Here is a 26,315-nt window from a genome sequence, read left to right as displayed (position 1 = left end):
TGGATTTTTTGTCTTTGCCATCCAAATCATTTTGTAATCATGTTCAATCCAAAGATATTGAGACTTGGCATAAGAGACTTGGGCACCCTAGTATTTCCAAATTGTACCTTTTTCCATTTTTGGAAAAATTTTGTAATACAAATACATTTACATGCAATGATTGTATTCTTGGGAAAATTCACTCTCTTCCATATTCTCATAGCAATTTTGTGTCAAAAAGGCCTTTTGAACTTGTGCATTCTGATGTATGGGGACCGGCACCCATTATGTCCAAAGGAGGCTTCTCTTATTATGTTTCTTTTATTGATGATTTTACTAGATACACATGGGTTTATATTATCAAGAATAAATCTGATGTCTTCACTAATTTTAAAGAGTTTCACGCTCTTGTTCAAAATCAATTCCAACACAATATAGCCATTTTTAGATCCGACTCAGGAGGAGAATACATGTCTAAAGACTTCCAAAATTATTTTAAAACAAATGGAATTTTGCACCAAAGATCTTGTCCTAAAACTCCGCAACAAAATGGTCTTGCAGAAAGGAAACATAGGCATTTAATTGAAACCACAAGAACTCTTCTTGTGTCTAAATGTGTTCCTAAAAACTTTTGGGCCGAAGCTCTTCTTACCGCAACATATCTTGTGAATCGTATGCCCTCTTCCTCTTTGAAAAATGTTTCGCCCTTTGAAAAATTATTTAAAATTACTCCCGATTTTAATAGATTAAGAATCTTTGGATGCAAATGTTTTGTACTTAGTTTAGGACAAGATAAGTTGTCACCTAAAGCTATTGAATGTGTATTCATTGGCTATGGTGAGAATCAAAAAGGCTATAGATGTTTTGATATTCGAAACAATAAATTATATGTGTCGAGAAATGTAAACTTTATTGAAGAACAAAATGGTTTCGATATCCACACATCTAAGGAAGACATCGATTATTCTTTTCTATTTGACTTAGCTCCTAGATTTGAGTCTCCTGAGGCTATTTCTTGTGATACTAGTTGTGATGGAATTTCACATTATAATATACAACAACATGACAATACCTCCCAAAATGAAAACCTTAATGATATAAATGTTTATACCCGACGGATAGGAAATGAACATCAACCTGCTATTGACAGATACTCTCAAGACTTCTCTTTAGAAGAATCTACTAACAACAATCTACTTAGGAGATCTTCTCGTACCAGTAGGCCACCACAAAAGTTTGTGTCCTATGAATCTTTTTCTCCAAATTATAGGGCCTGTCTTATGTTAATACATTCGTATCACGAACCTACATCTTTCAAGGAAGCTAAAGATCACCCACATTGGATTGAAGCCATGAAAATCGAATTAGAGGCTCTTAACAAGGCCCAAACCTGGAGCATTATTCCTCAACCTTTAGGGAAGAAGGCAATTGGGTGTAGATGGGTATATAAAGTCAAAACTAAAAGTGATGGGTCTCTTGAAAGATACAAAGCTCGTTTGGTAGCAAAAGGCTATGCCCAAGAATATGGGATTGATTATGAAGAAACTTTTGCTCCCGTGGCCAGAATGACTAGTGTACGAACCTTAATTGCTTTAGCATCCACCAAACAATGGCCTATATACCAACTTGATGTTAAAAATGCTTTCTTAAATGGAACTTTATGTGAAGAAGTTCTTATGGATCCTCCGCCGGGTCTTGAAATTGGGAAAGGCAATATTCTAAAATTAAACAAAGCTCTTTATGGGTTAAAACAAGCGCCAAAAGCGTGGTATGATCTCTTTAGCAAAGTAGTTCTTGATAATGGTTTTTCCTCATGTTACACTGATACTGCTTTGTTTGTTAAATCCTCTAATGAATACATAATCATTTTGTTATTATATGTTGATGATATGATTATCACAGGTAATGATAAGAAAGGTATTGATCTTATTAAAAATATTCTTAAGAAAAATTTTGATATGTCTGATCTGGGTTTTTTGAGGTATTTCTTAGGAATTGAAGTTGCATACTCACCCAAGGGGTATGTCCTATCTCAGATGAAGCTTGCCTCTGATATTATTGCTAGGTCTGGGCTAACAGATGACAAAAGGGTGGAGACTCCAGAAGTGATCAATGCCAAGATGAGAGCCAATGATGGCACTCCTTTAGCAGATCCCACGCCTTATCGTCAATTGATTGGATCATTAACATATTTATCTATTACCAGGCCTGACATTTCCCATGCAGTTCATAGTGCAAGCCAATTTCAGACTGCTCCTACCACCACTCACATGGCAGCAGTGATGAGGATTATCAGATATCTAAAAGATTCCATAACTAAGGGAGTATTCTTATCCTCTTCTTCACCTCTTACTTTACTTGCGTATACTGACTCTGATTGGGGGGGTAACCCCGATGATCGTATTTCTACCACAGGTTATTGTGTGTTTCTTGGGGAGTCACTTATCTCCTTGAGGTGTAAAAAGCAGCGTAAAGTTTCTCTCTCATCTACTGAAGCTGAATATCGTGCGATGGCCACCACCACAACTGAGATTATATGGTTAAGAAGCTTACTTAAAGATATGGGTGTCTCATTCTCAACTCCCTCAAAGCTATGCTGTGACAACAAGAGCTCCATTTATATCGCTAGCAATCACACTTTTCACGAACGAACGAAGCATATTGAGATGGACTGTCATTATGTTCGAGATGAGTTCCTACGTGGCACCATTCAACTCCCATATGTTCCTACCGAATATCAGTTGGCGGACTTCTTCACCAAAGCCTTGCCTTCGCCTCGCTTCTATTTCCTCCTTAGCAAACTCTCGGTGATTTCACCGTGTGTTTGAGGGGGGGTGTTAAAATATGATGTATATTTATATATATATATCTATATATATCGATTACGACACATATACATATATATGATATATATATATGTCTACGTGTCTATCTATATATATAAATATATATATATATATTGTAAAACCCCACAGGGGTATTTCTGTCATTTCACCTGTACACGCATATCCTTGATATGCTTTTTCCTTTCTTTCTTTTTCCTTTTTTCTTTTTCCTTTTTGTATTTTTTACTTTTTCCTTTTTTACATTAGAGAGGGGTCCACATAGAGTCGTTGGACCCCTCCAACGGTCATAAATATGACCGTTGGAGGGGCTCCAACGACTCTATGGGAGCCCCTCCTTGGGTCCCTTGCTGTGTATAAATAAGGGGCTCAGCCCCATGTATTCCTTAAGCTTCTTTTGAAGCATTCTATGAAGTGAGATATATTTTTTTATCTTCTTTTTGTGCTTGACCACTTTTGTGGTTTATTTTGCCCTTTAGTGGCATCTTGTGTATGTGCGTGCTTCCGTGCTTTCACTTGGAGACGTTGCTCTTTTCATTTGGCACTTCATTACATAATGATGCTCCAGTTAGAAGATGGAGAAATGGGAAAATATATTAGTTAAAAGAGGTCGGGGTAGGCCTAGGAAGACATGGATGGAGGTGATAGGAAAGGATATGAATGCTTTGAACCTCACCGAGGACATGGCATTGGATAGAAATGATTTGAGGAGAAGGATTCATGTGGAAGACCCAGAATGATTTTCTTTTTTGGTTCATATCGCCGACCCCAATTGTTTTGGGATGAAGGCGTAGTTGTTGTTGTTGTTGTTGTTGTATATGTCACAGGGATTCTCCAATTAGGTGCCGCACCCGCACCTGCACCCGATGCGGTCAACCTGACCCTGGGTGCAGTCAACGCACCCAGGGTCATTTATGTCCAACTTTTGGACTTTATATATATATATATATATATATATATATATATATATATATATATATATTTTTTTTTTTTTTGCCGCACCCCCGCACCCGGGTTTTTTGGAAGTGTCGCATCCTCGCACCCAACCCGCACACGCACCCACACCCGCACCCGCACCCGCACCCGCACCCATGTGACATAGGTTTTAATTATGTATATTATATTTTTCAAGAATATATGGTTTTGCTTTAAATCTTAAAGATTATGCTTTTTATATTGCTAATTCCCTTGACATATGCATTTGGTTTTATCATAATAATTATTGGTAATCATTATGAATTCTATCAGTTCCTTAAAATTTTAGAAATTTGTATGAAGTACACCTTATGTCATCTTGTTTTCTTTAATATCATGGATATCTTTGCATACTCATATGATTTCAACGATTCTCTCATTTTTTCCTTCAATAATATTCTTCTTTTGCTTTTTAGCATTTAACCCTTAGTGGGTTTTTGTGTATTTTGCACTTTATGTGCTTGTAATATTTGGTTCTTTATGAAATCCTCGTGTTATCCCTTGTAATTTGTATTTTCGCATATCTCATTACAATGTTAACTTTAAGATGTTTTTCTCATTATGCAAAACTAATTCTTTGAAAAACATTCTCGGTTGATTATGCTTGAGAATGATCTTCGATATTTGTGATTTGACTTTTATATAGAAAGTAAATCTTGTACTAGATTATTTGAATGCATTTTATAATGTTAACTCATTTTTTTCTAAAAAAAATGTGTCATAGTCACACAAAATTAGATTGCATTATGAATTATGTTTGGTATAATTTCATAGCTTCTATATAACCTATGTGGCTATGAGTTATTAGATTATCTTATTGCTTCAAGTATTCATGATTGATAGTAATTATGTTTACTTTTGAGATTGTAAAAAGTTCTAAAAACTTTATATGTATTATTTCCTTAATATATTACATGCTTTGTTTGTCTCATAGTAGACTTTTGATTTAAAAGAATTCCTTTTAAGACAATATGTTCTTGTCTTCTCTTTAAAATTATTAGATCTTTTGTACATAACGTGCTCTAGTGCATCTATTCCTTTATCGGAATTGATTATGTTAAGCATGATTCATGTTTATTCAAAAGGTTGCCATGAGACTTGTTATGCATATGATTGCACTTTTTCTAAGATTGGTCATCTACCATTATTGATTTTTTTAATTTGAAATTATCTTTTCATATCGGTTCCTTTTATGAACTCACCTATTTGGAAATGATTTTCGTGAGTATTCATTGCCTTTTTATGGTATTTGTGTTGTCCATCACAAACTTTTATATGATGCATCAATCTTCTTGGCTTTATTATTGTTGAATCAGAGATGTTTATTAGGGTGAGTTTTGTGCACCTCGTTTTATTTCTTTTTAGTTTGCCAACTTGTAGTTTGACTCTAACTGACAGTTATGGGATCTTTGATTGTGAGTGTGTTGTATCACTCCTTTGTTCTTTGGCCATCGATTTTATTATGGATGCTTTTAATTATGTGTGTCTGTGATGACTATCTATACTTTGAAACCATGGTGTTTCGAAATATAGTCTAAATTGATATTTTTTAAATTGCATTAGTGTTTCCATTACAAGCCTTCTTACCTCGGGTGTCTTTTCCTTTTTAGGCCTCTTATCTAAGTGTCACTATGCGTAGACAAAAGACGTTGATTCACACCTTCGTGTGTAGTTTTTTGCCCATTGTTGGCTTTGTACTCTTGCTCTAATAGCTGATACACTTGTTTTAAGTGTCATTATATGTAGACAAGAAATCTTGATTCACACCTTCGTGTGTGTTTTTTAGCCCATTGTTGGCTTTGTACTCTTACTCTAGTAGCTGATATACTTGATTTTGAGTGTCACTACATTTGTTCACACTTTCGTGTATGATTTTTAGCCTATTGTTGGCTTTGTACTCTTGTTTTAGTCGTTGATACACTCGTTTCAAGTGTCATTATACGTAGACAAGAAGTGTTTTTATACACCTTCGTGTGTGTTTTGGCCCTTTAGTGGCATGTTATTTATGCTCTTGGTTTAGTCACTGATACACTTGATATTTGATGTTTAGAACTTTAGAGGAACAGGAGGTGATTGCTTGTGATGGTTAAACTGATGCTCTAATTTACTCAATCAAATGTTTGAGAATTTTTTCAAAATTGTCAAACTCATCTTCTCTTCTATGAGAAATGATTAATTGAAATAATTTCATGCACCTTGCATTGCATTATTAAAGTTTGCAAAATACCATTTCTCGATATTATGAGATTTTTTAAATTTGTCATCTTCTGTAAATTGGTTTTGACTTGCTTATATCATTCCCTTTGTCATATAGGATCTTTTAAATTCTTTAATGAATCTTTTAAGATTCTTTACTACTTGTTCCTTCCTTGTATGAAAAAATATTTATCGATAAAATTCATGCATTTCACTGATAACATATATATATATGTGGTCCTCTATACTTAAAAACACTCTAGGATGGGTAAGTGAATTGTGCTTTTAATTGATTATTGTGTCCACATTGTGGTATGCATAAATTTAATTAACTCATCTTTGATAAAAGTTATTATCTTTTCATTTGTTGTTTCATGTGCATGATTAACATAATTGCATGCATAAAGTTCATTAGCTCTTTCTAAAGATTTTGAGTTCTCTAAATAAAGATTCTATATTATTTTTATGCCTTTGTGCATTTGTGATCTATTGAATGTGTTGTGCCTCAAAGATAATAGGAAGGATTAAACATTAAATTGATAAAACAAACTTGTAACAGAACATTGCTTTTGTAATCAAGTGATTAGCAATTTTTAACTTCAGATATCAGCTGCCAACAATGGAGTAATCTTATAGACTACACATGGTTCAATCATCTCGAATTACACTTCAGGCACCATGCCTGACCCTTCCAGCCCACATATCCTACTGAAGACCACAGCTTAAGTTCACACACTGTCACCAATATCAGCTATATTTTGAAAATATCGTGAGAAATAATGATATTAAGGTAGCCGATATTAACGGAAATATCTCATGATATATTGAAAACATCACCAAAAGACAAAATATCATGATAATATCATGATATTTTTGGGGAAAAACTCTTTTTTTTATATTTTAAGTTTGCATTTCTTTTTTTTCTTTTATATTTTTAAAACCTCTAAAACTTGTTTCTTTATATTTTTGGAAGAAAAATAATGCAAAACTTATTATTTTCTTATCTTTTTGGTTATTATTTATATTTTTTAATTTTCTAAACTCCCAAGATTTTCCAGAGATTTTTCAACTTTTGAAAATCTCTCCGAGAAATACCCTCACTGAGATAATACCTTGAAGGCTTGAACGATACAAGTGATTATGGTTTCACATAGTACACTACAAACTTAATGGTCCCAAGCCCGGATAAAGGAGGAGGGTTGCGTTAGGCCAGTGACAACCAGCATAAAAACTTAGTCACACCCTATGTATATGAACCACTATGAGTTTTGGTTCATATCGCCGACCCCAATTGTTTTGGGATGAAGGCGTAGTGAAGAAGAAGATAGTACACTACAAACTTCAAAATACATTTTGGGCCTAAAGAATTACACTGTGTTTTCTATGTCAACATTTTAACATTGATTATTTACAATATTATAGTACATGTGGTTTTCAATTTTTGTTATTCGTAGGAAACAATACTATTTTCCATAAAATTCCAAACCAATAATGCCAAACCTTTGTTAGATGGTTTTGATGCCAGGTTGAGGCAGGCAGCAAGTCAGTTCTAAAACATTCTTAGTCACAATGTCAGGAAGCTTAGTGGATAAGTCGCATTTGTCATTGAACCTATGCTTAGAAATCCCATAAATGGTCAGTTCCTTCGTAGAAACTATATGCAAAGAGAAAGAACTCTTTGTGAAAGCTGAAATGAGCAATACCATGCAGTAAGAGCAGCAAGTATGCTAAGATGCAAGGAATTTCTAATGAGGAGAAAAAAATTGTTACTCACAAGTTCATTCAGTAAAGCAGGTTGTTCTTCAAACAGATCCGGTAAATGTTTTCTCATTGCATTCTCCAACTTCAAAGCATCACTTCCTGGGGCCCCATACCATAGCTTTGGATCCCCCCAGTGGAGATAATTCAATGAGTATAGGTGGTGATCCTCAACATGCTACCATAATATGGAAACACATTAAAAGAAGGTAGCAGAAGCACAACACAAAACCAATTAATGCCACTAAAAAATGGTATACATAACAAACTGTCTAGTATAGCATAAATAAATCCATTTGTAGAACACGTATTATTAAGAGTGGGACAGTGTCTGATCCTACACCAAGGGAAGAAAAGTTAAAGCGCAAGTTTCAACCAGATTATAGATCCCATATCGACCTACCCAGCAAAATGATGAGAAACACATTCCGATGTATAGCCATGGAACCAGAACACCAGAAATATCTGCCTGTTCAAAAGCAAGTACAGATCCTGGAAGGCGTGCAAAATTGTTCAAGTTCCAACCACATGTTAAATAATAATCAGAATCACTTTGACAAGTCAAAGCTGCCTTTGAAAACCCACTGCCAAACTTTTCAGTATCCAAATCAGCACCATAATGCACCTACAAGAACATATGACAATTTAAGTTGATATGACAATTTAAGTTATAAAGGACATGGATAACCAGCTTCCAGATATAGAATAAAGGATACCTCAACTTCCTCAGATGCTTTCTCAACTAATCTCCAGTATTCACCTTCAATATCCTCAACTGACAATTCCTTCCTTTTGGATCCATCATTACTGGAGCATAAATCCTTAGAGGATTCTTTAACTCCAAAATATTGTTCCTTAAAATTGTCTGAATATTTTTGAAAAGCTTCTAGAGTGTACTCTGGGCCAGGATGGAACCCAAACCTCTCATCCTCATCGGAAGCTGCAGGTTCACTGACTTCAGATCGTTTAGCATTGTTACGCCTACGAGGCACCATTGTCCACGACTGTCTCCTTTTCCTCTTCCTGTTGCGGGTTTTAGGTTTCTTTCTTGCTGGTTTCCTATTTTGAAGTTTGTCAACTTCTTGGATTCGAGTCTCAAATTTACAATTTTCCCACAGGTTTCTCTCTTTTAAAGGACAGGGTGGCTTAAAGGAAGAAGGTGGCACAATGCGGCATATACCAAATGCTTCCACCTTCTGGCAAATGCTCTCAATGTATTTAAGTGTATCTTTGAATTCCTGCAACAAGAATGATTTTACATTTGGTTGATTTATGACAAAAAAATGTTTACTGAAAAATGATAAGGACCATAACTTTACCTCTTCACTTGGATAAAATACAGGGGCTTCATCGATAATTGGCCTGCAAGCTTCTTCAGGTCGCCATCTTGCAAACACCTTTTGTAATATCAGACAATTGTCCAGTCATGATGTGTGCGCAAAACAGAGAAAATTATATAAACATGGAAAATTTCTGATAACAGAACTTTTGAATCCAACAGATCTTGCAATATCTCATTATCTATGAAAAATAATCTCATGAACACCATTTGGGACAACAAAAAACAACATAAATATGCTCTACATATGTGGAATAAGAAAGCAACATATAGACAATAACATTCCAAAGATACTGTCAAGATAATGTGATGCTGGTTTAAACATTTCATATTTCTCCCAATATCAATATAATTTTTTGCTTTTCCAAATTTCAAGTTTTTATTTTTTTAAATTTTTTCATCTTAACATTATATGAGAACTTTTCTAACAAGAGCTATCAGTCTCGAAGTCTCCAAAGAAGTTTCTTGCTAATAAATTGCAGATACCCATGTGATGTTTCTATACAAAGTATGTCACACTCATACCATGTGGTTCTCATAATGATTTAGAACCGCCATAAAGCTCACCATTTTCCTAAATTTATCAGAAAATCTTTTTAACAAAAAGCTCCAGAATTTCTCACAAAATTGAAAAAATGAAAATATCACTTTGATATTATCATGTAATTATGGCATTTTGTAAATTCACTTTTACTAAGTGTTCGATTTTTTTCATTGTGGAGGACTGAAAGAGGCTCCAAATAGAATATTGTGTTCTCTCTCCAGGGAAACAAACTCAGACCCCTCCACATCAGACTATCTTTCTGTTGAAAACAGGGTAGTCACATCGAAAAATGGATCTCTTGTCTCAATGAGAAGAGTTTCAAGAGTATCCCATATTTCAGCAGGATACAGTGTGGGGGCTGCTGTAATAGCGCTGATTGCATGGAAACAGCATCATTTCTGCGCTACAAGAATGTGGCCTTTATCCTTAAGAATCCAATGATTTTTCTGAGGAAAACCACTTTTCTCCTGAGAAAATGTCCAAATACTATCATGAGGTTGATTCACTGACCATGTTTAGTACCAAATATGCATCAGTTTGATAATTTGCCTTTTATTAGTATAGACAGGCATCCATTTTATCCATGAGAACCATGCTAATTAGAATGGGCAGTACTTCATATTATGCACAGAAAGGTGCATCTAATTCTTTTATTTCTTATACTGAATAAAAAAATTCATAAGCAAAATATGCTGAGCAGGGTATTTTTCTTTTTCCCACTGGAATACAAGCATCATATTAGGTAAGGTAATATGAATAAAGAGGTCAGATTGTACTTAAATAAATAACATCATCTCTTAATTAATGTACACTCATCATGAACATACAGAGAAAATAATTTATCAACCAACAACATGCTAAACTAATATTAAGAGATTTGGAGAGTCAAAGAAAAAATAGCACATTAAAGCTCCCTGTATCAATGGCACAATTAGTAGTAGCAACATTTAACAAGATAACCACCATATGGGGACAAAATTTTTACAAGAAAAAGCAAGAGAACAGAATGGAAGAAACATTGTGTCTTTCATCACCAGCAAAACTAGATCCCTTGCTGGTGATGAAAGACACATAGAAATCTAAAGAATATTACTCTCAGAAACATAGATTAAAGAACAGTCGTTCTCTCCAAAGAAAAAAGGAAAAAATAAAATAAAATAGTGTATAAATAATTACTAATCCTAAGGTTGACTAAAACACTAACTTCACGGCATTGCTCAGCACCTGAATTAGATTCTGAGCTATTATTAAAAACCCCATAGTCTATCCAAGTTCTATGTATGAGTGACCACATAACCATCAATTTATTACAGCTACGAGCAAAAATTACATGGATCAGTTTGGGGATAGAAGCTACTCTCAAGAATGCATGCAACAAATGATTACATCAATCAAACTAAGTCAGCTAAAGTACAAATCACAGCCAATATAGGGTAGTCATGTGCAAAAGTAAGACTTCAAAGCATAGATAATGTGTTGATGTCTAGAAGTTTTCCCTGCTTTGATCCTTGGAGGACAAATATATAAACATGAAGACCAATTAAAAATATAATGTGAAAGCTGCATAGCCATACCCTATCATGACATTCCCTCCAAGAGTACTTTATTATGGCTATGGTACATAGTCTCTAAATTTCAAGATTTAGACATTTTACAGGTCATTTAGATTGTTCCAACCATATTCCTAGAGTTTCAGGCTCAGGCAATGTTCAAATTATTATTAGAAATTTTGAGAATGTTCAAAAATTAAATATACAGCTTTAGAGTCCAATGAATGAAAAAGATATCCAAACGGTATTAGGTCACAATAGTAGCTATGCGACAAGCAGAAACAAGAACTACTCCAGTGATATACAAATTTTGCTTGTTAATTTTCATAGCAAGAAATGACGTTGCACCACAGTTTAGTTAAAGTTCTCCCCAGAGTTGCCAGTCAAGGAAGCGGGAGCGGGAAGTGAGGCACATTCAAAATTTTAGGAAGCGGGAAGCGTGAGACGACTTACAAGCGAATCAGGAATCGTCTCGGAAGCGACCTAGGAAGTGAACCGGAAGCGAGAGGAAAAGCGAAAAAAGAGAGAAAAAATAAAAATAAAAATAAAAAATGAAAAAAGAGGGAAGCACGTTTCCTATAAATGGGAAGTGTGTTTTCCATAAATGGGAAGTGCGTTTCCCCTAAATTGGGAAGCACACTTCCCAAAAAAAATTTGTGCTTCCCAGCGCATTTCGGAAGCACGACCTTTTGCGCTTCCGAAACGCGCTTCCCCACTTTCTTTGGCATTTCTAGTAACTCTGGTTCTCTCTTCCCAGCCACTATGAAAAAAGACACGGTTGATTGTCTATCAAGCAGGTAGCATTCTTTGGTTAGCATATGTGACAATTATGATAGTTGTGAGATTTTGATGTCCATGTTAACTTTGAATTAAATTTCTGACCGTTCCTTTCACCAGCTTCAATTTAACATAACACTATCAAGACTTTTAAAAATGAAGGAACTTATGGATTAACAATACACAAAAAGATAAATTTCAAAATATAATGTCAAACATACATGCATAGCTCCACACACTTTATTGCAGAAAGGAAAAAATAAATGGTCTAATCATGCTCCTTTTTAGCTTGATGTGAATGAAATAACAGATAATCCATGCATAGACAAAGTTACAACTGAAAACAAACCTTAAAAAAATCAAGCTAAGTCTAAAATTTTCCCAAGTTCAGATGTGGATTTGGTTGATAACATAGCTAACTTAAGATCATGCTAAGAGGGGGAAGGTGTTTTTGCAGTGAAATACGTGCTTGCATACCAAATGTAAGTACTTCTTAGGTGTTTATCCTTTTTTCGGAGAACATGTAGTCACAGAGATCTTTGAAATGGCACTAAGAAGCATGTGGTCATATAATTTATCATTGCTTTTCGTGAAGCAATCAAATAATTCAAGATCTTATAAATAATCGAGTGATATGGACATGTCATTTTCAAAGAAACCAAAGTTAAAATCCACAAATGCTTCAAGTTTTTGTGAAATCAACATGACCCTACAATAAGGATCTTCATGTAATGAAATCAAGCGGAAGGCAAAATCATAATGTGCATAAGCACAAGAATAAGTCCTACAAGGGACAATACAAGTGCCAAATGCAATACAAAAGCACTCAAGTGCATACACTGGCTACAAAGAGCCTAAATGTGCCACAAGCACAAGTCCACAAAGGGACAATACACAAGTCAATCAGTGACAAATACTTGAGATCACAAGAGGCACCAAAGAGTATATACAAAAGAACACAAAAAACATAAAAAAATAATAATCTTTATTTAGATAGAATTCTTAAGAAAGCATTAGCCAACAAGAGGGGGTTTTAACCCCTTTATATAGGCATTACAAAGGGTCATATACCCTCATATAAGAGTGAAAACACAAAAGATGTAAGAAATGAACAAAGACAAAACTGCCCCTAATGGGAAGTACTTATTACATGTATACAAATGACCAAAATGCCCTTACATAGGAAAAACATATTAAAATAATAAAACAGTTAACAAATATATATTATACTCATATATATATATATAGAGAGAGAGAGAGAGTCAAAACATTTTAACACTCCCCTCAAACTTACGATGTGATTACCGAAAGTTTGGAAATACAAAACAAAGGGAAGGATCCAAGTCTTCATTGATAACCTTCACCAAATGCCTCCATCAGCTATCTCCATCTTCATGATGCATCAAAAACAAAATTCTTTTCTCAACCCATATCATCTTTGAGAACCTTCAGAGAGAACAAAACAAAGGTTCCAACTACACAAAGAAAGATAACTTATCCAAATAGTTATTAAAAGAAAACGTTTTAACCCAACAGATAAAAAAATAGTTATAGGATATATGTATATATTTTAAAAACAAATATATATTTTGAACAAGAATAACACAAATTAATGTAGACGGATATATAATATATATATATAGAGAGAGAGAGAGAGGATGGTTAAGTTCCCCAACATAACATAAAGGTATTATAAACTATCAATGATTGAGATATGCACTTTAAGCAATAATTCTAAAATTTTAGAAACATTAGCAACAATTCAAGCAAGGTACAATAACCATTAAGATAGACAGAAGAAATGTACTTCAAAATCTTTTTTTCTTAAGAATTTCACATTTAGACAATGATAATCATAAGAACAGAATATTTTTCAAGAAAACATAAATTTTGAACATATTTTAGACATAAAATATCAGTAAGATATAATCGATAAAGTCGTAAAGGCTTGAGTATTTCAAATAAGATTCATCTCATTAATCAAAACGCGACAATAAGTATATTAAATATAAGAACTCGAAGGAGAAACATGACAATAAGTATATCACAAAAAAGGAAGAATTAATTAAATTCATACAAAAATTAATGCATGATAACCTGATAGGGTTCGTGCACAAGAGGCAAAAGAGTCACACACAGCCTAAACATGGGTTCAAGCATAAAAGCCACTGAGGACCAAGAGGACACGCATAAAAATAATAATTTTATTAAGGAGTGAATGCACACAAAATGCATGAAATTTTTTCAATGAATAACCTTTTTCCATACAAGGGCAAACAAGCAGTGGAAATGATTAGAAAACACATGGAGAGATTATAAAAATCCCACATACAATAAATCACAACAAAAGAAGTGATATTTATAAATCGCAACACCAATTTGCTCATTACAAGCAATCACTACTTTGATCTCCAACTCAACATCCTCAAAATTCAAGTGTATCAGTGCATAGGACAAGAGATCAAACACAAATGTCAGCAATAACAAAACCAGTGACCATGCAGCAACAACACCTACTATCTAAAATAACAATAAATATCAGCTACAACCACAAGAGATGCATATCCCTCACCTGACAAATGATTGTAAAACTGCAATTAATACCACCAGCTACAATGGGTGCACATAACTCACCACAACCATGGTTGTCAAACTGATAAAACAAAATCTCTTATCCAACAAAAAAAGGTCACTCAAATAAGAGGAAAGAATGGAGAAATCAACAACAACAACTACGCCTTCATCCCAAAACAATTGGGGTCGGCGATATGAACCAAAAAAGAAAATCATTTTGGGTCTTCCACATGAATCCTTCTCCTCCAATCATTTCTATTCAATGACATGTCCTCGGTGAGGTTCAAAGCATTCATATCCTTTCCTATCACCTCCATCCATGTCTTCCTAGGCCTACCCCGACCTCTTTTAACTAATATATTTTCCCATTTCTCCATCCTTCTAACTGGAGCATCATTAGGCCTTCGCCGAATATGTCCAAACCACCGTAAACGATTCTCTCTCATCTTATTTTCAATGGGTGCAGCTCCTACCTTCTTACGTATCTCCTTGTTCCGAATCTTATCTTTTATTGTATTTCCACACATCCATCTCAGCATACGCATCTCAGCTACACTCATTTTTTAATATGATATCTCTTGGCAACCCAACATTCCGTACCATATAGTAAAGCGGGCCTAATAGTCGTCCTATAAAACTTTCCCTTCAACCGCAATGACATTGTACGATCGCACAACACTCCAGTTGCACTTTGAAAACAATATGAGCAAAAATATTGTAATGAAAACAAACTGATGTCAATAAGCAAGAAGATTTGAAAACAACATTCAAATCAAAGCAAAAAAATTGCAATAATATGAGATCTAATTCATAAGGACCAATATGATTACAAAAAAATAACAATTGAGTCATCACTAATAAAGATCGATATGAGCATCCAATAAACAACAAAGGCCAAATAAGAACTAAGTTATATAACTAACTCATACAACCAGAGGTCAATCAACAGTCAGTTAGAGCCAAAACAAGTGTCAATACAACACTCATAAACTTGGCAATCTATACTGACAAGAAGATAGAGGTGCACACATAACTCACCTCAACAACTAACTCTGGCTCCATAACAACAAGGTGCACACAATAACATAAATTTTTTGATAAAAAATTTTTAAATGCACATTTAGAATACAATCATAAACCTTATGGAGGAGTTCAACATAAATACCACAAGTTTATAAGTCATGCTCACAGGCAATAGCCTCAACAAAAGATCACAACCCTAAAAAATGAAAAGACATGAATTTAAAGCCATCCATAGAGACATGTTTTAATATTTGTACCATGAACTGCCCGAATAAAGCATTTAAGTGCCAAAAATACATGCTCAAGAATACTAGATCATATACATATTAAATAAAGAGAGCTTAAAAACCTAAAAATCAAACTAGATCTCATAAAAGCATACACATATATAAATATCATTTCACAAATCCAAATAAATATTAGAAACCTTATAAAACATTTAATAAATATTTTTTTAAAATAAATCCGACAATAAATTTGAAAAAGCATTTAGAGGTTTAGCTTTAAAAAATAAAAAATAATTTTTCAAAGATAAGAAAAATGAGTGCTTAGACAACTCAAGTAAAAGTAAAGATTTAAGATACATACAGGGTCAAGATCTCCCTTGAATCCAAGTCATACATCGATCACAATTTCTTTACGAACTACAAACTCAAACCAAAGAGTCTCGAGACCCAAAGAGAAAAAATACCAAGAAAATTTTCTTGGCTCTGATAACATATAATGAAATCAAGCAGAAGGCAAAATCATAATGTGCATAAGCACAAGAACAAGTCATACAAGGGACAATACAAATGCCAAAGGCAATACAAAAGCACTTAAGTGCATACAATGGCTACAAAGAGCCTAAATGTGCACAAGCACAAGTTCACAAAGGGATAATACACAAGCCAATCAATGGCAAATACATGAGATCACAAGAGGCACCAAAGAGCATACACAAAAGAACACAAAAAACATAAAAAATAATAATCTTTATTTTGATAGAATGCTTAAGAAAACATTAGCCAACAATAAGGGGTTTTAACACCTTTATATAGACATTACAAAGGGCCATAGAGTCGTTGGGATGCTCCCGATGGCTATAAATATAGCCGTTGCAGGGATCCCAACGACTATATTGGACAAAGTCCAATATACCATCATATAAGAGGGAAAAGACAAAAGATGTAAAAAATGAACAAAGACAAAAATGCCTCTAATGGGCAGTACTTATTACATGTGTACAAATGACCAAAATGCCCCTACATGGGCAAAACCTATTACAATAATAAAACAGTTAAAAAATATAATATATACATATACACTCATATATGAATATATATATATATATACATATATATATATGATACCTCTAACTTTTTGCAGCTTCAGACGACGCAGTATGTGGCACAACTATTAAATCCTTTATCTGCAAAACTTTCAGCTTATAATTTTATATTTTTGAAAACCTGCACACCTTTACATGAGCCTTTCTTATTTCCAGATATGGCTTTCCATTAACACATGAAAAGCCTCTAGCAGAGAACTCTTCATTTCTTCCCTTTTATCTAGCCAAGTTGGTTTCTGCAACATTTTTCTATACCAGACCTCCAATTTCAGATTTTATCCATTCCTTATGCCTGAATCCAAGTACTTAGCCATATCGACTGTAGATATGAGAAGTTCACACTCAAAACTTGTGAATGAAGAAAAAGGAATTTGCATTACCTTGAATGTTGAGATGGAGGATAGGAAATAAAAAAAGGTAAAGGAAAAGATAAATTTCAGTGACTGTGATGTAAGATATAGTGCAAAAAGATTTGAACATCATAAGCACTGAAGACACAAAACATGCTACAAAAGAAATTTGGAAAGCAGTGAAACAAGGAGAACATTTCTCACCATGAGTGATGAAGCCAACATAACCATCTACACCTAAAGGAAACTCGATAAGAAGGAATAAGACTACATATCCGTGCTTAGCATAAATCCTCCCTGAGACACAAGCCAAATTCTTTGCCATAAACATGGTGGATTCTATCTTCGGCTTGGCATGTGTTGATCCTTCTCATAAATATGGTTACTATTTCACATGCATGAATATTACCCTATTGCATGTTGCAACTTTCAACTCCTCAATAGCGAAAGCACACCAACTATGTCTATAAGAGTCTGGCTCCAGCAGGAAATACTAAACAAGTTATATGCTTAAGTACTGGAAACTATTGTCAACATACCCTGCTCAAACTAGGGATAGAAATTACTAAAATCCTGTTTATTATTTCAATATCTAGTAAAGCAGCTTATCTCCACATACCATGGCAAAATCTAATTTTGAATAGTTCGAATCATTGCTACATTTTCTAGTCCTTTATGATAATGGTTAGTTCTTGATATTCCGAACTAACAGCCGTAACCCTAATTCTGTCAAAGAGTGTTGCTCCCATGAAACGCTCCAAGAGTAACATAAGAATGAAAAGGAAAACATCATAATCGATCACAGATCCCACATTTATCTGATTTCTTGTTCAGATCTGTCATTAATCACGCATCATCATCAAATCTCATAAAACAATTGTTTTCCAAATTTTCAGTACAGGGATAAAAAAATACCATAAGAATAATATGACATGATTGAAGCAGCCTCACATGCAAACGAATATAAAAAAAATGATCAAGGAGGCAAAAATCAAGAATTCAGGACAAAGAAATCTTACTTCTTCCTGGGGATCTCCTTCGCCCATGAGAAGTTAATCTGTCAGGACAACCAATTCACTTCTACCAACCAAAAGATAAGCATGAAAAAAGAAATACAAGAAAGAGAAAAAATGCCCCAAAATCTAATCAAAGCAATAAGGGTCAAATCCTAACATACCAACAAAAACCCAGTTCTTATAAGATCAACAAAAATCATAATCATGAAATATTTCACAACCAAAACGTCCAAAACACTTTGAAAATCAATTCTTACCTAAGAAAAATTCCAAAAAGAAAAAAACAACAAAAAGGAAAGTGATCAATGGCAAGAATTCCACACGAAAGGAAACACCTTCCAACAGTTTGAGACAGACCCAACTCCCAAGCTAAACAAAAAATTCCTAGTAAAAATGTGTTTTTGATTCAGGAAAGCAGATCCTCCCTATGAACTAACAGAAACCAAGAAATACCCACAAAAGATTGGATCCAGAAAAAGAAGGGGGATAAATCAAAATGAATGAAATAACCTCAATGACAGCTAAAATTTCAATTAGAGGGGGCCTTCCATTGACAGCAATTTGGGTCAACTAGGAAACTAACAATTAAATTCTCAGATGGGCGAACGCTTATTGAGAGACGTTTGCTGAGGGAGACCGAAGAGGGTTAGGAATGAGGGAGGGGTCAGGGTTGGGCTCAGAGTTAGTTGCTTTCTCTGTTCACGTGTTGGCGCGGCCAACCCAATGTTGTCAGTATCGGTGTCGGCCCTGAATCGTTGGGCCACCGATTCAACTGTATCGGATACCGATATTCAGCTGAATAGTTCTGTATTGGCCCAATCATAACGTGACACTTGTTAAAACTATTATAATAATTTTAAAATAATATTAAATTCTTTTATATATTTGTTAAAAAAATAATTCAAGCCTGCAGCGTATCAAAATTATTCCGATACGATTCGTATCGGCTAATACAGGACGATACAATACGCACCGATGCTGATAACATTGGCCAACCAACCAAAGAGTCCCTACCCCCACACACACCGAGAGATCACCGCACGTGAGAAAAAGTTGAATTTCTTGTTGAAACGTGGAGAGATGGGTGGCTGGAGGATGATTTTTTTTTTTTTTTTTGGGGGGGGGGGAGGAAGTACCCGGAACATTGTCGCACGTGCGACAGGTATGAGGGTAGTTTGGTCATTTGATCTCTTGCTTGACACGTGAATAAATGGTTGTTAGAGGATGAGTTTCCCAGGTGGGTCCCACACGCTCGTGAATTCCCAATTTTTTCAACGGGTTGAACGTGAGCAGGACCTGGACCCGACCTGTGGTTTTTCACCAGATCCAGATACGGTCAGGTATAAGAATTCCGGTATTGACTTTCGGCTTTGAAACCATATTAGCAAATTTTGAATGCATTTTTAACAAAAAATAAAATGGTGCGACTTAGTTTCTTTTTAATGCCTAAAATAACCTTCGGCTAAAACATTTAGAACTCAAAGAATTATATTTCCTAATATACTTTTCAAAAAAAATTAATTAGATGTGAGTTTACCAGATCGATCTAGTTCTCAATTTCTTTTTTTTTTAAGGTCGAGAAAACATTTCATTAAACCAATTCTCAGTGCATCCATAAGCATGTATTAATCTCATTTCATAAAATTAATTTTGAATGATATTTATTTAATTTTTTTCTTTTTTATGCAAGATATTTTTTAATTATGTATTCATACTTTCCAAAAAATATTTACGTATTGCTAACTATGAAGTGACCTGCTTATGAATTTCAGCAGGTTACTGCCATCTGTGAGGTACATCATATCCATATCCATATTCAGATCCCAAAACAGGACTTAAAATTTTGGGATTAGAATTTGAGTCTCAACTCGCGTCCTGTCAGTTGATTTTTTTTAAGGGAATGATAGGGATTATTCAGTTTAGTTTTGTTATCAACCAGGACCCAGCTAATGCTTCTAACGGTCTCTCTTAGGGTTGCAAAACGGTTCCGGGATCAGAAAATATACTGGAGAGTCGTTCGGATCCGGGGCAGTCAAAATTTGTAAAATAACCATCCTATATCCGTTTGCAACCCTAGTCTCTTTTAGTTTCATGGGAAAAGCCACAAACGATAATGGGTCCTTTTTTAAGGTCATCGGCGAAATAAATGCCGTAATACATAAGAAGTGGGCCCCACAATATCAAGTTTCCTATGAAAACCATTTCATACCCTCCCACCCCTCGGGAAAAGCGTTTCCATGGGAGGCGGTGCTGTTTGGTGTGACTTTCACACGAAAGGTAAGCCTTTTGAAGCAGACGGACCCCAAAGTTGCACTTTGTGTACGAATCGCATATTTTTATATAAAACAGATTATTTCTCATGCATGAAACAAACATAATAAAGACATGAACTATTGGAATTAAAATTTGTTTTATTGACAACCCCCTTATAGAAAAGTTTTCCTTACCAATTTTCTCACCCACAGGCGTAACCGCCTGGTGAATTTTTATCCTAGTCACAAGAATGCACCACTATCATCTTCACATGTGCATGTTTCCTAAAAAAAAGAAAAAGAACTTTAAATAGAACTGCTTGGTCATGTTGTATTTTGAAGATGCACACAAATCTTGTTCTCTGGAAAATATCAGTGAAGGAAAAATCACGCGATAGTTTAACAAAAGAAGTTTTTTTTTGGAAAATCTCAAGAAAATATTAGTATATGAACATATAAAATATAAATGAAAAAAAGAGACAAAAAAGTCTTTTAGCAGTGATATATATCGGGTTAAAAATATTATATTTTTAAAGCGGGCGACACTTCAAAAATATCACATTGTTTCAGTATAGTTTCATATTTTGAAAATATTATTAAAAAATTGCAATAATTTTAAAAAATGTGTAATATTGTGACTACGATTTTGAACGCCAGCCAAAAACTGAAATTAGTAGCTGGGATGGTAAGTGACATTTCAGAGGTGGTAGCTGTCAATTCCATGCCTTTAGTGTAAATACAATGCCACTTCCCATCCCAAATACATTAACTACCAGTTTCCAAACAGCCATCAGGTGGTAGTTTGACCAACTTTTTTGCCAAATGCATTAACTCCTGCCGCAATTCCTAGATTTCAAACAGGCCCTTAACGTAGTATGTATATCCAACCAAAGCATCGATCGTTTGCCTTGTGCTTTGGCATAAAAGGCTAGCTGGATCCGTTTTGATATAGTGGGTATGGTTCTAATGAGCATCCAAATCGGGCGAAATATGTAATCCGAGGTACCAACAAACATTGGATCAAATCCGATATTAGATTGAATTTGAGATCCTTACTTTTGCGAGTCATATGGGAGAAGGGTTTGAGTTTGAAGTCCAACCTGGTAAGGGTTTTTAAGAGTTGCACCCCGACCAAAGTGGGTGGGTCCAGACCTGAATCCGACTAAGAGGTGCTGGTATCGGATTTGAATCCGGCTCAGATCAGATCTTTTACAAGAAAAACATATCCTGATCAGATAAAGATTACATAAACCAAATCCGATAAAATAATATTTTTTAATTGCAATGAAAACTTGCAAATCAAAATTGGAAATTGGGTCAGATCCTGACTTGTTATAAAATTTCACAACTATCCCCAGCCCATATATGATAACAAACCTCACGAAATTGGCAAGTGGGGTTGGAACCCTTCATTTGTTACCAAATCTTAATCCTATCGGATCCGATATGGGTCAGGATCGAGTCATACCCGACCAATTAATGGCAAGTCAGGTCGGACAAGAGATTCTCAGATCTCATACCCGAGAGAAACAAACGCAGACAAATTCTAAGGACCATGACACTAACAAGCAGACCTAGGGCTTTGAATCGGTAGGGGGAAGTTGATCCTCAAATGGATCCAATTGGACCATATCTTTTATTTTTGGAAAGAACAATTGGACCATATCAAGCCTAACATTTATCTTTTGACAGAGTCATTGAAGTTGAGCATATACTTTTCTACTCTTGTTATCCAATATGTTTTGGGTCTGCCCCATGATGAATGACAGAAGCAAGTATTTGGTTAACATCTTTAGAAAAAAAAGAAAAATACAAATAAAGGGTTTATATTTTAACGAGTAATTCTCAACGTCCACCACACTCTTGTGCGTGATTAGATACATACCAAAAGATCTCAAATTTCAAATACCCTCAAACTTTCAATCTAGAAAGCAGGAAATATCATGATGTGGCTACCGGTAAAGGTACGTATGTTAATATTAAAAATATTTTTATTGCAATAGACAATTACCCTTACCAAAATAATACGGTCCATTTTTTCCCGACTGTTTAGTTATAATCACATAATTGACAATATTTTGAATTTCTCACAATTTTATATCTGAAATACAAAGTTAATAATATTCTTCACAAAAATGGAGAGAAAAACAGATATCTTATTAGTGATATATTATGATATCATTGTGTCTTATTAATGTTTTTTTATCATTTTTTTTAAAAGGCAAGCTGGGGTTAGGCAGACCCTGCCAGTTATACAATGATACCATTGGAATTTGAACTTGCAACGTCCCAATCCAAGGTGACGTGCACTAGTTGCACCGACCAGACAAGTGCATATATATATATTTATATTGGCATCTTATTTTTAAATATATTTAAGTTATAAACGTATCGAACACATTCTCGATATTTTCTCAAAACACTTTTTGCTTAGGACACGTTTGGAGGTGAGAAAATAGTAGAAAAGGTAAAAGTAGGAAAAAAAGAATTATAACTTTTCCAACTGTTCCAAACGAGAAAAAAAATCTAAAAAATCTGATTTTTTACTAGAAAAAATCCTCCACTTGGGGGAGGTGGAGGAATTTTTTCTATAAAAAATTGCATTGAGGCAACTGTTCACCCACAACTCATCTCATTCCATGGGCTGCCACAAGAAGAGCTTCCTCCATCTTCATCTTTCTTCCATCTACCCACCATCATTTTCCGGTATCTCTCTCGCATTTTCCCATCTGTTTTTCTTATCCTATACAAACAAGCACAAATTTTCATTTGGAAATGTTCATATCAAAACTTCATTGGCAAAATTTCCTTTTTCTATGATAATTTTTCTTGGGTGTGTCCTTACAAGAGATTTTTTTCTTTGCTGAGAAAATCTTGAGAACAAGATTTGCAATTATGCTTTTTAACTCATCTTCATCCTTAACTTCTTTTTCTCAAATGCCAAAAACCGAACAACAAATAAAAGGAAAATCTCCCTTGGCAATCTTTGACACTCGACGACAACAGGATAGAAAGGTAAATTAAAAAGCTAGCACAAAAGAAAGATCGTAATTTATTTGGCATGGGATTACTAACATCGTAATTTTACCTCCACAAGAACCACCATATGACCCAAGATCAAAGGTTACATAGAAACGGGTCATTTGCTTAACGGTGGTAAAAGTATGATGTTCATCTTGAAAAAATGTGAAAAGTATGATCGATATATTAATTTGATAAAAAAATTAGCTGGGTAAGGAACCCTCTAGTTAAAAACTTATTTATTATTATTTGTTTGTTTGTTTTCACCTTCTAAATGTGATCTACATGTTTAGTTGAGTAGAAACCAGCCTTTGGATCATTTGAAAGTTTCAGGCCCACAATATATTGATTTTTCAACACTCAAAAATTAGTACTATGTCAAAAAGTTACGATTCAATAGCCTGTTTCTACTATTTTGACCATGCTGAAGAAATCCCTTTTGGGTTAAAACAACTTCTCCCTATGAGTTGCAAGTAAGGAGTTCCTCACCTATGAAAATAGTAAATACACTCAAATGCGATCTTGACAAGTTTAGAAAGATCAAATATTCTACAAAAGAAATGACAAAAGCTCTACGTGGGGGATGGGACCCACAGGGAACATTTGATCCAGCAGGCAGCATTGTACTCAGGACAGAAAATGCATGGGGCCCATGCCTACATGCGTACCCACGCAAACGCAGGATGCATGAATGAGCAGGCTAGTATGTCTGATGGAGTGCATTTGGATCAATCTAGATCTAGATGCATGCAAGGAGCGAGAGGACAATCTGGACAATCCACCATAGAATATTCGTTTTGAGAAAGCATACCCATGCATACCAAAATCGAAGACAACCCTTTCAGGGCAAAATAGGATATAGGGGTGTTTTTGCCATTTTACATTTGATATAATTCTTAGATTTTTTGTCGTTAATATCTCAAAAACCTCATTAGCTAGCGTAGTTCTAATTTTAATAATTTTTGGAACTAAAAAAATTATTATTATTATTATTATTTTATTAAGTGTCAGGTTCTAAAGATCCAGATTCCAGATAGTTATAGTACCCGTTAGAACCCATTTTGAGTACTAGAGGGTGTAGAAATAAATTGAATAGATTTTAAATATTTTCAACAATTCATCTTGACCTTTATTCATTTTAATTTTGGGTTTATAGGATCCAATACACCCCCACAAGTGAATCTTTCTCATTAGCCCAGATGGAGGTGACCTCTTGTAGTGTCTAATCAAAGAGTTGCCACTTAACTATTTTTTCTCATTTATCCAAATTGAAGTGATTTTTTGGAGTGTCCAATCCCAAGAGTGACCATCTTACTAACTTCCTCATTGACCCAAATGAAAGTGTCCTCGTGGAGTTTTCAATCCAAAAGTGACTACCTCACTAACTTCACATTGACAAAAAAAAAAAAAAGGTGACCTCTCAAACGAGTCACCCTCTACCTTTTTATAAGACCTTCGTTGACCTAAGAATGAGGAGAATAGGACAAAAGATCCCTCTTAGATTTTAATTGAGCTTCATGGGAAGTGGCCTCCCATGAGCACCAATAGGAGCAAGGGCTACTTTTCCTCCCCTTTAAAAGCACCCCAAACAATGTTGTCTTTTTGCTACTTTTGAACTTGAGAAAAAAATTCTGTGAAGTGAAAATGATAACACCTTGAGGGTGAGCTGAACCATGGGTGAGGGATAGAGTGAGTTTGTGAGTACAACTTGTGAGTGACCATTGAGTGAGCTCAATGTGTGAGACGGTGAAAGACGTCCCTTCAGTTGCAACGTCCTTCTTTGCCATCAATCTCAGCAACGTCCATTGCTAGAGTTGTTGCGTGACAGTCCCATTGATTGTTGAACTAAAGTCATTGGGCTTGGATTGAACTACCGTGGGAGCTCAACTTGGTAGTGGTTTGATTCATCTGTAATCTCTGAATGTGCTAGATTTTTACATAGTGTGGGGTTCGACTTGTTGATTCAAAAATTAATGTGTTGATATTTTCTGTTTGTTTTATCTTGCCTGCTGAATGAAACACTTTGAAACATTTGGTTTTTGTGTCTGAGACTTCTATTGTAGTGGTTGTTTATTTTTGTTCCTGAAAACACAAAGTTTGCATCATCTAGTATTATTTTCTGTCGATAGATTCCTGTTTTAGGGGACATTGAAACTGATTGAAATAAAAAATTTGTCGTGACAGAAGAAATCAGTTAGGTTCCTGTTAGTTTACAATCTATTGTGAGTTTATAATAGGTTATATCTATACCTTTGTTTGCTGTGGAATCTAAGTGGCATTAAAATCTTATTTTCAAACTGTTTTTGCAAAGTTAAATATGTGCCTCTCATAGGAATCAACATGTCCCCATTTCAATGTTGAGTATGACTTTTGTAACCTGTGTGAGTGCTGCAGACTGATGTTAAGTTGTGAAATACAAACTCTGAAATTGAACTCTGTTTCTTTTAATGTATTTGAATTGATTAAGGATAATACCCATGTTGCTTGTGTTAATTGAATCACTCATAGTTATTGGATGTGCTGGAATTTTTCGTTAAAGTCTAAAAAAAATGATTTTTATTGATAGATTTTTAGTATGTTGTAATGTGCTCCTGCAAACGTGTGCACTCTAGATCTTCTTGGCTGTGCATAAATAAACACTGCGTATAATCTATTTTTTGTTTTATAAAGTTGCTGTCATAAAATTTCTGCAACTTGAAATTTGCTGTCATGAAAATTTTTGCAAATTGCTGCATTTTTTTCTGTTGTAAGAAATTCTATAATCAGCAGTGTGCATGGACTTGCTTGT

At 34.7% G+C, this 26,315-nt stretch overlaps 1 protein-coding gene across 3 annotated transcripts in view; it reads right to left on the bottom strand.

Annotated features, from left to right (window-relative positions):
* LOC149844890 (lysine-specific demethylase JMJ14-like) overlaps positions 1 to 18,819 on the bottom strand; it is a 46,673-nt gene extending 27,854 nt beyond the window's left edge. For all 3 annotated transcript variants that reach the window (XM_089995346.1, XM_089995347.1, XM_089995348.1), the window contains exons 1-5: positions 18,258 to 18,819; positions 9,071 to 9,148; positions 8,468 to 8,989; positions 8,155 to 8,376; positions 7,768 to 7,929 (exon numbers count right to left, since the gene is read on the bottom strand). In XM_089995346.1, coding sequence (XP_089851472.1) covers positions 7,768 to 7,929; positions 8,155 to 8,376; positions 8,468 to 8,989; positions 9,071 to 9,148; positions 18,258 to 18,284 — 1,011 coding nt within the window. In that variant the 5' untranslated portion in view covers positions 18,285 to 18,819. The remainder of the gene's footprint in view (positions 1 to 7,767; positions 7,930 to 8,154; positions 8,377 to 8,467; positions 8,990 to 9,070; positions 9,149 to 18,257) is intronic.
* Between the last annotated feature and the right edge of the window lie 7,496 nt (positions 18,820 to 26,315).

The sequence above is a fragment of the Nuphar pumila genome, chromosome 2, assembly GCF_984573655.1.
Source record: "Nuphar pumila chromosome 2, dmNupPumi1.hap1.1, whole genome shotgun sequence".
Classification (NCBI taxonomy): domain Eukaryota; kingdom Viridiplantae; phylum Streptophyta; class Magnoliopsida; order Nymphaeales; family Nymphaeaceae; genus Nuphar; species Nuphar pumila.
This window is presented reverse-complemented; position numbering and strand designations above follow the sequence as displayed.